The sequence below is a fragment of the Callorhinchus milii genome, unplaced genomic scaffold, assembly GCF_018977255.1.
Source record: "Callorhinchus milii isolate IMCB2004 unplaced genomic scaffold, IMCB_Cmil_1.0 Scaffold2, whole genome shotgun sequence".
Lineage (NCBI taxonomy): Eukaryota > Metazoa > Chordata > Chondrichthyes > Chimaeriformes > Callorhinchidae > Callorhinchus > Callorhinchus milii.
In genome coordinates this window covers 57,390,328-57,405,851 of record NW_024704743.1, presented here as the reverse complement: position 1 = coordinate 57,405,851, position 15,524 = coordinate 57,390,328, and the positions used below count along the sequence as shown (strand labels likewise).

Sequence of the window (15,524 nt, the reverse complement as noted above, 5' to 3'; positions counted from 1 at the left end):
GAGAGTGAGAGTCGAGAGAGAGAGATGACTGAAAGCATGGTCAAAGAGGTGTTTTGAGACTTGCCTTGAAAAAGGGAGGGAAGGAGTTGGAGGTAGTCTGGGCTGGAATTCCAGAGAGTCAGAGCAGAACGGTTGAACCCTCCCCCCACTTCCCCCGCTGCTGATGAGGTGGATAGTGTGGGGGACATGAAGCAGGCCAGTGTTCGCTGAGTGAAAGGAGCAGCTGGGGCAGTTTCATAGGAGGAAGTTGCAGACATAAGATGGGAGGAGACTGTAGAGGGATCTGAACGTGAGAATTTTGAACATGGGGGATGGGGAGTCAGTGGAGCGATAAACTCTTCAGATTTATATTGGATGTTATCATTAGTTACTTTAGCTGTTTTCTTTGTTTTTTCATGCGTCTTTATTGTTATGTTATTTGAAGAATAAGATTATTATTTTATTCCTCTTTTTTAAAAACTCACTCTGGCCTGCCCCAAAGATGCTGATGTGCTCTCTATTCCCTCTCATGCTGCTGAAGAGGGATAGAACATTGCCTGCGATCATCAGTTTTAAAGCATAAAATAAGTGTGATATTGAGTCCAGACACTATTCCCAATCCAGGCTGCACTCAAGTTTATGATGGTTTGATATTATGACAAAAATACCCCCAATGATGCCTTTGGGGGGAAAAAAAACAAGGTAGGTAATAAGCTTTAAATGAGATTAATAGCATTCGAGGGGATCTGGAGAAATTGAATCAGTGGGTGAAGGAATGATAATGAATTTAATGAAAGGTAACGTATATTTGTGCAGAAACCATGAATGCCTTGTCCATTGCTAACAGTTGAAATGGAAAAAGAGATTACTAAGAATTCAATCAAGGCAGTCAGTCACACTAATATGGTTATTAGCCAGGCTAATCAAGTTCTGGGATATATCTTTTTGGTTGGAAAAAAGTATTGGATGTTATTTCAATTGATCAGAATGCTCAATAAATAAATTATGGGAATCTTACCTTCAGAGGGACATTCATGCCCTCTGTTTTCTCTTAAAATAACAATATTTGTTAGATACACACGATTATTTCTAGAAATCAGTAATATTTCTTTATTATTAATATGTCAAGGGTTTGAAAGAAAAAAGAATGATTCTAAGACTTAAGGGTCTTAAGATATGAAGCATTTCATTGCATTGAATTTAATTTCAAAAAAACGTCAGTGAATGGAAGACAATTCAACAGTTGAAATTTTTGAAAGTGCTGTAGGTCATTTAATTAAAATTTTAAATGCAGGTAACAAATCTGTGATCACAGGACCGGGGAACAGAAGTAGAGTAAAAATAGACTAAACTTAACTGAGGTTTGAGATTCAGAGATGGGATAATAATTAAAATGTAATCTGTATGACAGCATTGAATATTTTATCTAAAGAAAATATAGGTCGGAATATATAGCAGTATAAAAATCCTTACATTTGGTATACTGCCTTTCACATCGGGAGGATGTGACAAATTGCTTTGTAGTATTTATTATCAAGTGTAGTGACTGTGTACTGCTTTCCTCCACTTCTGTCACATTGTTCACTTCCATCTGTACTTTACCTCAGACTCAACACAGCAGAAACCTTCATCCACGCTTTCGTCACCTCCTGTCTTGATTATGCCAAAGCCCTCCTCGCTGGTCTCCCCAGCTGCGCTCTACACAAAATCCAACTAAGTCAAAACTCCCAACATCCATATACTCACCTGCACTAAACTCCTTAACCAATCACACAAGTCCTGGTCAGGTTCCACTGTCTCCCAATCACAGAACGGATTGACTTCAAGATCCTTACACTCGGCTCAAAATCCCTTCACGCCCTGGAACCTCCCTATCTCTTTGATCCACTTACTCCCCACTCAACTACCCGCCCCCCCCCACCCCGCTCTCGTCTCCTGCTTGTCCCTCGTTCCCTCCGCATCACCATTGGCAGCTGTGGTTTCAGCCACTATGCCCAGAAACCTTGGAACTCTCTGCCTCAATCCCTCCACCTTGCCCCTCCTTTCCCATTTTCAGATTACACCTGAAAACCTTCCTCTTCGATCGTGCCTATGTCACCTCCTCGCTCCCTCCAGTTCGGTGTCAGACTCCGCCACTGTTAAGCGCTCTGAAACACTACCCCCGTGAAAGGTACTCTACAAATACAAGTTATTGTTGTTTGTAGGTGAAGCGCCAACCAATTTGGGCACATCAATGTTCCACACACAGCCCTACCCCCAGCTCGAGTCTGAAACACTGATTGTCCAGCGCTGAGGACGTACTCCCAGCATGAAAGGCGCTATACAAATGCAATTTTGTTGTTGATGCTCTTTTCAAATAGTTCCATTTTTAACATCCATTTGAACTAGCAGAATGGACCTCAGTTTAACATCTCATCCAACGGTTGACACCTCCAACAATGTAGCGCTTCAGAGTCCCAGGACTATATATTGAAGTCCAGACGTGGAGTTTGGCTTGAAACTCAGAGACAACAGTGCTACCAACTCATGAAATGAGAATGGTACCAACTCAGCAGGCTGACACATCTCGTTCTTTAATAACCACCATAGTGAAACAGAAAATTCCTGCTCTTTTCAGATACTGTAGTTCCATCTTTAACATGCACCTGTTCATTCAATTCCTCAGATCTCATGCACAGGTATTGCTAACACATCTAGTACTTTTATAAACACCATTGTAAAAGGGAAAATAACTCAGGCTATAAACTGCTTACATAAACAAACACAAACTCAATACCAAGGTTTCATGTGTTTATTCTGAATGTACAGGATTTACAACGCGGCAATTAAAAATAAAGTTCAAATATTCGTCACGTGAAAACCTCAATGTTCACATAAGTGATGTTTATATACACAGAGTTTGATATTTAAAATAATTCAAAATCAAGTTATTGCTCCTTTATATGACAATAAACTGGTGTTTTCTTGCTATATACACAAGGAATTTCAATATTTTCATGCCAAATTTCAATAATTTAATTTGGATAAAAATCCCAAATCCCACAGAATTTTGAGAAGGGGTGAAGAAGTACAGCAACCATTATTGCTGATAAGATTTGAATATTAATGCTTTTGTTTTACATATAAAAGTAGTTTAAAGCAGTAAATAATTTCACTAAATATACTCAATTTGGTTATCAATTTTATATAAAATATTCACTTTAAACCAGGACTGTGAGCAAGGAGTTTATACCGTTAATTTAACAGTGAGTTAACAAGAATACTGTCAGGGCAGATATTAATCATATTTAACTGTGAAAAACAACAAACTTCAATTACTGATTATATCCCTTGGAGCCAAAAGAAAACAAACACAGCAATGTATTTGACTTAATATACATGGATCTCATGCAGTTGTTTGTAAACATTGTCTCCTACTAATTTCCCAGCTCACTCTTGCTATACTGCCATATGATGCATAATATCTCACAACATTTTTAAGAAAATAATGTCTAACTGGACATTATTTTTTATTTAAAATTTATTTTGCAATCTCTATGGTATTCCTTAATGTTAGTATTCTGCATGTATTTATTTTGATAGCTTCGGGAGTAAATGGTTTGGATATACAATGGATAATAGTAGTTATCTTGCCTTATTCACTTCTTTAAATCTCATGCACCAAGTTTTGCTGTGTAGACTGTACACTGCAGTGTAGCAAGGTTATGGTTATACCAATATACCCCAGGCACAGCTATATGCATCCTGTTGTAATACATGTCCAGTAAGTCATGCTCTATAATTAGCCAAAATGACAGTGATTTGGAGTTTGTTAAGGGGAAATGCTAGTACAATCCTTCCATAGCAAAATATAATTTAAAGTATAAAGGATCTTTTTAGTGATGTGAAAGGGGTTGTGGTTCGGTTATTAAAAATTAATAAGACAGTAGATAACACTTTTCTTCACACACAGGGATGTGAAGATGTGGAATTCTCTGCCCCAGAAAGCTTTAGAGGCAGAATCAATAGGGATGTTTAAAAGAGAGAAAGAATTCGCAGCAAAGGTATTGAAGGGTAAGGTGAAAGGGGAGGCATTGGGATTAAAATTTCAAATCACAAACTAGATGGGCATGTACCCTCCACAGTCCAGGAATACTGAGGTCAAATGTATCACCTCAACCAGTATCAAGTTGAGTTAATCCTAATCCATACAAATCAGTCCAATTTACAGTCTTAGTGACAGACAAAATCTTTTTTGAGCACATGTGCATTTGGCTGCAAAATCATTAGGGCAGATTTCAGTGAATCAATTTGAACCTGGAAATAATTATTGATGCAGAATTCCGATTTTGGATTAAATGCAATTGCAAAACTAAAGAGACACCATAAGAGAAATTGAAATAAAGTTGGCAGTTCTGCAGCAGGTGAACATTACGAGAACATTTCATCAACAAAAGGTGTTTTTCTAATTTAATTGGACCATGAGTGACTGTACATTGCGGCCTGTGAGGCCCATTTCACTGTGAAGTAAAACTACAGAAAGAGACAAAAACATTACATTCTTAATCTTCACAGTACTTTGTATAATTCTGTTGAAACTGCAAGCACGTTACATTACTATAACAACTGAAGAACACCATTTTGTGATACTCAATTGAAAGTCTGGATGTGGTTTTGATCAAAACCCCATGGTTTTAATTCTTTAGTTTAATGCAGTCCACTCTTTGATGTTTGCAGTCNTTTTTAATTGAGCAAAACCAATTCTGGCTCTCTTACAACCAACTTCAGCATTGCACCACTCCTCCTTGTTAGTGATACTGCATTAGCCCAGTCTAATTGATACCTGTATTGGGGAGATGTAGGGGAAGGGGGGGAGGAAGAAATTATTACTTTTTAATGCGTTTCTGGGCACCATCTAGGCTTTAGCACGAACAGCCACAACAAAGCCTGGTGAACAACAACAATTTATATTTATGTACAACTTACACCTATTCAGATGTGTCCCAAAGTGTTTCCCCCTCTACTGCAACCAAATGCTGTGAGACAGTGTTATATTATGTGGTACACACTGAGCAGGCAAATGAGAGATTTAAAGATGCTGATGAAAGGCACAGGAGTAGAGACGTGTTCCTGGGAAATTGTGAAAGAGGAGAGTGAAGTAGTGAGGGAAGGTGGTTTTGGAAGAGTTCAAGAGAATAAGGGCATGGTGGCTGGAAGCTCAGTCATAAAAATAAAAATCAAGGGGTTTATAGATGATTATATTGCTGTGTACAAATTGTTATACATAGCCACACAAAATGAAAACCATCCTGACATTTGCACGTAGAAAGGGAAGTAGGAGACTATTTGATGAGATTTTCACTGCACAATATGAATTATGGGGAGTGTGAAGATTTAATAAGGGGTTAGATTTTCAGATAAAATAAGTGGTTAGATTTAAGGGAATCAAGAGTCCACAATAAAAATTAATGAGATGTTAGAAAAACAGGATCTCACCTTTTTGCCACAAATAAAGCCAGAATATCCTGGACGACAGGAACAGACATTTGGAAGAATACATTTGCCACCATACAGGCATTTCTGTCGGCATACAGCTGTGGACATAACAGAAGCACATTGGACATCCAATTAGTACATCCATTCAAAAATCCTAAACACTGAAATGTTGTTACTCTCTATCTCACTGTTTCCCTTTTATCTTGCTTTTATTGTTTCTCTCTTTATCTCTGTGTGTCTCTCTACCTGTCTGCTTCTCTCTTACTTTGAATTTCTTGCTGTCTGTGCATCTCTCACCTACCTGAGTGTCTCGCTAACTTCCTTTCTCCCTCCTCCCTCTTTATATTTCTAAACTATGGACTAAAAATAATTCTAAACGCTTACTTTCCTTACACGAAAAAATATTGTTGCTGTAGAAATCAGAAGTTGCGTGCAAGTTTGTTAGGCTCGCAATGTTAGATCATCCATACTTGGAAACCAAGCTTGCAACCTCACACACAGTACCTTGCAACCTTATAGCCAAGTTCCACATGGGCGCAGTTAAACAGACATGCAGTTAATTGGCAGGCTGATCAAAGGTGTTCCACTATATTGAGGTTATTCAATTTATCTATACCCTTATGAACTTGAATGTTTCAATGAAATCTCCCGAAAGTCTCTCCATTGTAACTGACCATTGCCAACTTTCATAGTGTCTCCTCTGAATATTACAACCTGAAATTCCACCTGGTCTTATTTTGTAAAACTATTTTAATTTCAGTCTTAAAATGGAATCTGTTATTTTTTACAATAAAAGGCTTCTAAATTGAAACTAAATTTAAGAATTTTCCATTATCCTGAACAATCTTACAACAAAATAGTCTTGCAGGATAGCCTGGATGGATTTTCAGATTTCAGGGCAAATCACAGCCCCCAAATGAGTGCCCCAAAATGGATTAAAACATTGGCTATTGCCATGGGGAGACAATCCCCATTCTGCAATGCTGATACAGTAGCAGGAAGAAAAAATATTATACACATGATCTTTTAGCCCAAGATTTTAAATTCTATCTTACAATTGGACTCGAGGAACGGAAAGCAAGAAAGGGACAGTTTAAACAGCACATTTATTTTATCAATCGAATCCCAATTTACCAGTAGATAATCAGAAGAAATGCTATGAGTTTAGAAATACACTGTGTATGTAAAAAAAAACTTACAGATTTGACACTGTAATCCTTCCCAGCCTGGAGCACAATGACAAGTGCTGGGTCCTATACATTCTCCCCCATTCTTGCACTTCTCCAGACAAACAGCTAAGTTGATACAACACAAAGAGACATTTAATAATAACGCTTACATTTGAGATTGGCTTTTCAAGTCGGGAAAACGTCAGAAAGCGCTTCATAGAATATACTGTCAGGTGTTGTGAATATATCTTTTTCCAGGTGAATCCGGGGCAGCCAATTTGCATATAGCATTGATCCACAAGCAGTTATGAAGTGAATGACCAATTTTATTTGGGGGCTGGTGGCCAGGATAACAGGAGAAACTCCCTTCTCTTTTCGTGTAGTGCAATTGGATCTTTAACGTCCACCTGAACAGTCAGACAGGATCTCGGTTTAATGTCTCATCCAAATGATGGCACCTCCAACCACGCAGCACGTTCCCACCACTACAATGAAGGGTCAGCTTGGACTTTATCACTACATGCTTCAATTTGATTTCCATCAAATTCTAATAAGAAGTACAATAAGATGTGCAACATTTAAAACAAGCCACATCCTTTGTTCCATTGGTGCTGCCTGCATTCCACCAAATAATCAACCAAAATACACAACAAAAATACAAACTACATGAAAGATACTTACGTATGTGGCATCTTTTCCCTCTCCATCCTGACAGGCATGAACAGATATTGGGACCCACACACTTTCCTCCATTCATACACATTGGATCACAGATGCCTTTAACAAGAGAAAAGACACTATCATCCAGGAGTCACAGTTGAACACCACAAGTTTTGATGTAAAAGGTTAAATAGCATCGTTGGGGAGAGTATGCCATATCCATAACATGAAGATGCAAATAGTAACTGGATGTGCATCACATAGTTGCTCCCCACTGATCAAACCTTAATGGTGCAGGAGTTCCCATGGTTGAGGTAAGGGGCAATTACTGTAAAGAGTGGCAATTATTCACACCTTCTTGTTACAAATCTGAGGCCTGAAATTTCACCCAGCCTTCATCTGTAAGAACCTTTTTTGCCTGAACATTTAAGCTTGGGTAGAATTTTGGAGAAATTGTAAATATAACATCAATTTGCAAAACCATTTTTTTTTTAATCGCTCAGATTTTCACATTAAAAGTTTTTTTTTTGCACAATTCTACATGATTTTAAAGTTTATGAGATTAAGGTCTTACAGTGGAAATTACAGTGGAATTTCAGGCTTATCGTGTTTTGACGTGCTGCTGAATATCTCTGCATGTCCATGTGAAATGCAGATAAATAAGACTCATTTCCATTGCTGTGACACAGAAGTGTGTCAGTTCAAACCATAATAATAATAATAATCCTTGCATTTGATATAGTGCTTTTCACGTCAGGAGGACGTCCCAAAGCGCTTCACAGAACACACTGTAAAATGAATTGACTGTATATTTGTGGGCAAACGCGGCAGCCAAGTGTGCACAGCAATGTCCCACAAACAGTCGTAGATTGAAAATGACCAATTTATTATTGTTTTTTGTTTTGGAGGGATTATTATTAGGCGTGTGGAGTAAGGAAACTGTGCCATTTGATTGCAGGACCTCAATATTTGTCACAGTCTAACATATCAGCCCAGTGGCAGAAACTTCTCCAGGAATTTGGAGGACAAGACAAAAGATTTTCCATGTTTCATTAATGTACGGATCTTAGAACTATAAATCTACTACCAGAGAATAATGCATTTCCTCACCTGTAAAATCCTTATTGTTGTGTCACTTCATTAAGGATGTAACTTCAATAGCACGTTCTATGCATGGGTGCAATGTACAGGCAGTGACCTGATGACCCAGAAGTTGGCCATTTTGGGGGCTCACATATCGTGTCCGTGAGATACCGGACCTAGCCAACCACGTTATTACAAAGTTTCCCAGTAACCATTTTCTCTTTTTTTGTAATATACAATAGCTTATTTAGCCCAAAGGCTCAATTACTATAAGTTCCTGCCCAGGGGAATGTTGCACAAATGTTGCACATATACTGAATTTGCAATTACATCAACTGCAGCATTTCATCAGGAATGTTGGATTTTAGAGCTCAGTTCTGCGGTTTCAGTTATTTCACTAATAGAGGAAATGCTGTGCAGTTTGGTACAACTCACACTCTGGGGTCTAATATGCAGCAATTTCTAATGGGATTCTTTAATAAGGAAACTGATTGGGGGCTCCTTACACTAACCAGAGGCATGTCATGTTGACCCATGGGATCTCAACTCTGGAAGTGCAGACCTTGGTTCTGCACCACACATTCCTAATTTTCTTATTAGGGAATTCTATGATCTTATTTGGGGATTCTATTCAAACAACTCCTACAGCACAAACTGAGGACTGAACCTGGGACCTTCTCGGCAGGTGGGGTAAATAATGCACTGTTAATCAACAAGTATTATCACCTTATGTTTGACTCAATTGACTCCTAACCGTGTTTTATTTATAAATTAGCCATTAAACATCCCTTTTAAATAGGATTTTTATACGCTTTCATTTAAAAAGCAGTTTGACGCAGTGATGGAGGGACGGTTCTGTGGGTGTTCTGAAGTGTTGAGATCAGATAGGCCAAAGGGCCTTCTTCATCTGGATAAATCTTATGATCTTGCTCAACATCAAATAAACCAGCGGGTTTACAGAGACTTCATTTCCTCCCTCGACAAAGAGCTTTTATACCACTGACCACTATTAGCAATAAATCAATTTTTTTGCAAGTGTAAGTAAAGTTTGCATTGATATTGTTTGATATCTTTCCATTTAACATGTGGAAATTTACAGCACTGATGGAGGCCATTTAGCCCACTGTGCCTGCACTGGCTATTTGAAAAGCAATCTAGTTCCACTCCCCTGCCTTTTCCCATACCCTTGAGTATTTCTCTTTTTCAGATCTCCCCTTCTTAAAAGATGATTTTAACCTGAAGTTACCTTCATACATCTTATCTTAATGTATCTACTTTGCATATGTATATAATGTATATACTTTGCATATCTACTGTGGAGTCCTGTAGCTCAGTGGTTAGAGTACTCGCTTTGCAAGTGAGAGACCTGAGTTCAATTCCAGGCAGAGGGAGAAACCTTGGGCAAGTTTCCTTACTCCACACAGAGCCTAATAATAATCCCTCCAAAACAAAACAATAATAAATTGGTCATTTTCAATCTACGACTGTTTGTGGGACATTGCTGTGTGCAATTGGCTGCCGCGTTCGCCCACAAATATACAGTCAATTCACTTTACAGTGTGTTCTGCGAAGCGCTTTGGGACGTCCTCCTGACGTGAAAAGCGCTATATCAAATGCAAGGATTATTATTATTGCTAAAAAACGGGCTCTATGTTGACAATTACAATAAATCACGAGGTAAAATAACTGAATAAAATATAATCTGCAATTTTGTTAGAAAATTAGGGAACTGTACTAATATTTTAAAATACATAATTTAATTCTGAATAGACTGAAACATTTTTTTACTACTTGTATTTGCTTTAGTTACAGAACTGGTTTGCAACGAGTGACTTTAGCTTTTTGCTTCACTCCAGATGTTCTCTGTTTAAATTTTGCAACCGCACTGACACAAACCCATTTTGGATATGGACTTATTTTAAAAGCCTTAGTGCTATTATAGTGCAGATTAAAATAAATGAGGTCAGAGGCAAGGTTAATCAACTGAATGGATTGATACTTTAACAAGAGCTTTACTTTTCTGGCATCTTTTCCCGATGTAACCATCTGGACAGGAGCAGACGTTGTTCCTCATACAGTGACCGCCATTCTTGCAAGGAGGACTGCAAATTGCTAAAAAAAACAAAACGGTTTATTTAATTTTGAAGCTGACTTCATGGTTGATTTGTGATTTAGCTAAGTACACCTCCACTTCCACAAGCCCTGAAAAATGTGCCTCATCCTGAAAGTTAAACACTGCCAAAAGTGTGGCCAAAGGCACATGCCACTGCATACATTCTAATCAGGACCTGATGTCTAGGTTAGATCCTAAAGGAAACAACTGACCTTTTGTTCCCCTTCCTTTCTATTGACTGGTCAACCTGCAGACTGACCCAACTCTCATATCTATTGTTCAGTTCAGGTGTCAAGCTCATTGGCTCATTCAGTCACATTTTCACCTCTGAGTCAGAAGATTGTGGGTTCAAGGCCAATATCTCGACTTTGAATTCACAGTCCAGGCTGACACTCCATTACAGTGCTGGAGGAGTTCTGCATTGTCGGAGGTGCCATCTTTGGAAGGACATTGAAATAAGTTCCCATCTTCTTGTTCAGGTTAAAAATCGTGTGCTTTATTCGAAAAGAGAAATTAGTTTTTGCTGGTGTGCAGGCCAACAATCTGACTAAAACAATGTCTATCGAGGGTTTTGTTATTTCAGGAGATGAATCAATAACTGGATTTATTGGTGAAGTGGGTACAATAAAGTAATGACCCACACATTTTGTGAAACAACTTATATCTTTGTTTTATGTAATTATTACAAGGTTAAAAATGCTCAGCTTTCAGCAGGGAAATCTCTACAAGTAACGCCTCATGCCACTGCTGACACTTTGCCTGCAAGATCATCTTGAAGAGTCAGAGCCAAGGACTTACTTGCAAGTCGGCAAGACATACAGGAGATTCTATACTGAAAATGGAGTCTATATTGCAAGATGCTTTTTCTGATGATCGTTCAAGAATATCAAATTGTTAAATTCAGTCTTATCTTTGAAATTGGCCTTTTATTGTTCATACAAGAATTTACAGAAATGAAGCCTGAAGTTAAGAATTTGCCATTTCTGGATTCTCCAAAGTGCTACGTTAATTGAATAAATCTAGATTCAGGTAGCATGGTGGGATGCCCTCAGAGTTTAGTTATGAGAACTAATGTATACGTAACTGTCCTTATAGCTGTTAATTTTTAGATGTTTTGTATCACAAACATTTTTGTGTTCTTGGCAACTTGGCTTCAGTTAGAAATAGTTAAATAAAATCTTACCGTTCTGGCATTGTGATCCAAAAAATCCATTAGGACACAGGCAGATATTGGGTCTGATACACGTTCCACCATTTAGGCACACTGGGCTGCACACAGCTGTGTATTTTCAGACACAAGAAAATGATAGAATGAAAAATCTGAGCAGTAAGAACATATGCAGATGATTTGAAAGCAACTTGAAAAATGGATGGACACATAGTTTAGCTAAGGTTTGAAGGGTGGGAAGAAAGAAGAAGGGTTTGAAGGGTGGGAAGAAAGAAGAAGGAATACAACAACAACTTGCACTTATATAGAAAGAGGGGAGATACAGTGCAAGGTGGTGGGATGGAGGAAGAGTGTTCCAGAATTTTGGGGGGGTAGTGGCTGAAAGCACGATCTCTGATGGTTGGGCGCAGGGTGCGAGGGACGAGCAGGAGGCCAGTGCCAGTCGAGCGGAGGTGCCAGATGCTGGATTGGGGAGTGAGAAGGTTGGAGAGGGAGGAAGGTGCCAGGGAATGAATGGATGTGAGGATCTGGAAGTCAATCTGTTTGGTGACAGGGAGCCAGTGGAGCCTGGCCAGAACTGGTGAGATGAGGGTACGGAGTTTAGTCTGGGTCAGTATGTGGCAGCAGAGTTTTGAATGAGCTGAATCTTGTGAATGGTGGAGCTGGGGAGACCGGCGAGAAGTGTGTTGGAGTAATCCAAACGGGAGGTGACAAACGGGTGCACGAGAGTTTCGGGTGCATTTGGGGTAAGGTACGGTCGGAGGCGGGCAATGTGGCGGAGGTGGAAGAAAGCGGTTTTGATCAGTGATCGGATGTGGGGGAGGAAGGACCATTGGGGGTTGAACTGGACGCCTGGATTGCGCACTGGTTCACTGAGTCTGAGGGAGAGCCCAGGGGAAATTGAGGAGTTTAGATCCGCAGGAGTGAAGACATTGATGGGAGCCAAGGAGTAGGGCTTCCGTCTTGTCCATATTCAGCTGCAGGAAGTGTACACTCATCCAGGCCTTGATCTCTGCCAGACAAGCTGATAGGATATTGGCGGACTTGGTACTGGAGAAGGCAAAGTAGCTTTCTGTGTCATCTGTATATAAATGGAAATTTACCCCGTGTCTGCAGATGACATCGCCCAGAGCGAGCATATAGATAAGGAAACGAAGAGGGCCAAGGATGGAGCCCTGGGGTACCCCGCATGTGACTGGACAGGGGCGGGAGGAGAAACCATTTGCAGAGATTAAATGGGGGCAGTTGGTTAAGTAGGACTTGAACCATGCTAGTGCGGTCTCGCTAAGGTAGATGAGGGAGGAGAGCTGATGAAGGAGGATGGCATGGTCAACTGTGTTAAGCACAGCAGAGCAATCCAGGAGGCCGAGGAGGCAGAGGGAGGCCTGGTCACAGATAGCGAGAATGTTGTTTGTGACTTTGATAAGCGCTGTCTCGGTGCTGTGGGCAGGGCAAAAACCAGACTGCAGGTGCTTGAGGCGGGAGTGGAGGGTGAGGTGTGACCGAAGTTGACCTGCAACAATGCGTTCCAGGACTTTGGCAGGGAATGCAATGTTTATACAAGCCTTAGTGAAAGAAAGCCTTACTTGCCAGATCTGCACTTACAGACATCTGGAGAGACTCATTCTCCTTGTTTTTCACAGGGCCTATTGCAGAGCACTACAGGGGTATGGAGGTAAATTATTGCTTTATGGAAATAAATTATATTTATCATTTTCAAATAAAGTAAATACTCTTGAAAATTAATATCTATCTGTAGTTGGTTCCACAAAGTGGCGTCCAAATCTTGGCACGTAATAATATCTCCAGTGATAGTTGTGGAAAAGTCAAATGGGGAAGATGGGTGGGTAAGATGGGAGGAAGGTCAGGATGAAAAGGGAGGGGAAAGTTCACTCCCAAGCCTGATAGTGGCTATTGACTACTTTACATCTCATTGTTGGCTCATATGATCATTATTATCAATGATATCATTATTTTCATCAGGGAAACAGGTGCGGTGGGTGTTATCTTGGTTTTGAATTCATCGATCTCCAGTCCGTTCTGGAGGCAGCTTTCAGTAAATCACAAACTACATGGGGATGTTTAAAGAAAAGAGAGACTTGACAAGAAAACAGAACAATTGAGTCTGATGTTTTGATGTGGGATTTTATGAATAAGAAAAATCCTATTTACCTGTGTTGCACGTCGGGCCGTACCAGCCAGATCTGCACTTACAGACATCGGGAGAGACACATTCTCCTCCATTTTCACAGTGCCTATTGCAGACCACTGCAGGGGTATGGAGGTAAATGAAAGATGAGTCAACGACGACAACAACAACTTGCATTTATATAGCGCCCCCTCACGCAAGGTAGTGCCTCAGAGCACTTTGGTAGTGTCCCAGAGTGGCAATAAATCAAATGTGCAGCTTCACTGTCTTGTTTTGTTTCACTTGTAACATTGATCAGATGGGGTTTCAACAATAAGTTGCATTTACGGTATATGGCATAGGATAATAACTTGGGAGTGCTTCAGAAATACACGGTTGGATGCCCAGCAAAAGATGTGTGGGAGCGGGAGAAAGAGGTATGGTTTTAGTTGAGATTTAAAGACAAATTAAGTTAACAGTTAATATTACAGCAGGCATTCTTACCTGGTTTTGCATTTCATATATTGACAGATTATTTATTTTAAAACAAAGTTTGGATCTCATTTATTTTGCTCAAAAAAACCTCTACATGTATTTATATCTAATGGAGGTTAAATCCGGATTGACAACAATTCATACAAAAGAACAATTTGGCATAGATATGCTCACATTACTGTTTAATTGAACTCTTACAAGTACATTGATTGATGCAGTCAATTTCCAAGGGTAGGAATGGGTTTGGAGATTAAAAATTAATCCTTGGATTTGATGTAATGTCTTTCACTTCAGGAGGACATCTCAAAGCATCTCACAGGATATACTGTAACGTGTAGTGACCGTATATGTTGTGGCCATGTCATAATAATAATACTTTCATTTGATATTGCACCTTATCAAGTCTTTAATACGTCTCAAAGTGCTTCAAAGGATACACTGTAAAGTGTAGTGACTGTGTGTTTTGTGGAAAAAAACAATTGCGCACAACATTTGTTGATGAATCAACTCAATCATGTGTTGATTCAGTCTCCATTTTCCCTTCCGTCTGTGAGGACTGACCTCACTGTGTTCAGTGGCTCTCTTTCAGAAGGTTATATCAGGAAATCAATGGGAGTAATTCCCCCTGTGTCGAGATTTACTCCTATTAATGAAGCATTTTTGAGCTTCCAAAATGTTTGGCAAAGTGTTGATTCAGTCTTAACCTTCAAATTAGGTTTCCGTAATTTTTTTAAAAAAGAGAACCAGCTTGAAAATTAAGGCTATATTTAAGAATTACCAAACTCTGGGCACTCTAAAATGTTACAGGAATAGAGTAAATCTAAACCCAAGTGGAGTTTTATCTCATACATGAGCAAACCCACAATTTACTGGCTTGTGTTTCCTCCATGAAAACGTGATGTGGGTAATTCTCTGTGGAAAATATACAAATCCTAAAGACACATATATCTTATTGCCTACTGGTCAGAGAATGTACTGACCTTTTAAAAGGGAACTTGTCTCACACTAATCAGAAAATCAGTCTTGCTCACCCATAAATTTACGCAGATAGTTGCCACCATGTGTGTATTATAATAAATCATTTGAATGTTTCACGCATTATAATAGGATTTTCTTACTTGTTTCACATCGTGGGCCCACAAACCCATATGGACAGGTGCAGAGATTTCTAGCCAAGCAGGTTCCTCCATGTTGACACTCTGGTTCACAGTGAGCTGCAACAGAAGAACCTCTTTTACATGTACTATTACTAAT

The 15,524-nt window shown here is 39.4% G+C and overlaps 1 protein-coding gene across 1 annotated transcript in view; it reads right to left on the bottom strand.

Annotated features, from left to right (window-relative positions):
• Positions 1 to 4,628: 4,628 nt before the first annotated feature.
• vwdel (von Willebrand factor D and EGF domains-like) overlaps positions 4,629 to 15,524 on the bottom strand; it is a 105,753-nt gene continuing 94,857 nt past the window's right edge. Inside the window, 8 exon segments of the mRNA XM_042346975.1 lie at positions 4,629 to 4,801; positions 5,455 to 5,552; positions 6,654 to 6,749; positions 7,305 to 7,400; positions 10,383 to 10,478; positions 11,663 to 11,758; positions 13,820 to 13,915; positions 15,389 to 15,484. Coding sequence (XP_042202909.1) covers positions 4,781 to 4,801; positions 5,455 to 5,552; positions 6,654 to 6,749; positions 7,305 to 7,400; positions 10,383 to 10,478; positions 11,663 to 11,758; positions 13,820 to 13,915; positions 15,389 to 15,484 — 695 coding nt within the window. The 3' untranslated portion in view covers positions 4,629 to 4,780.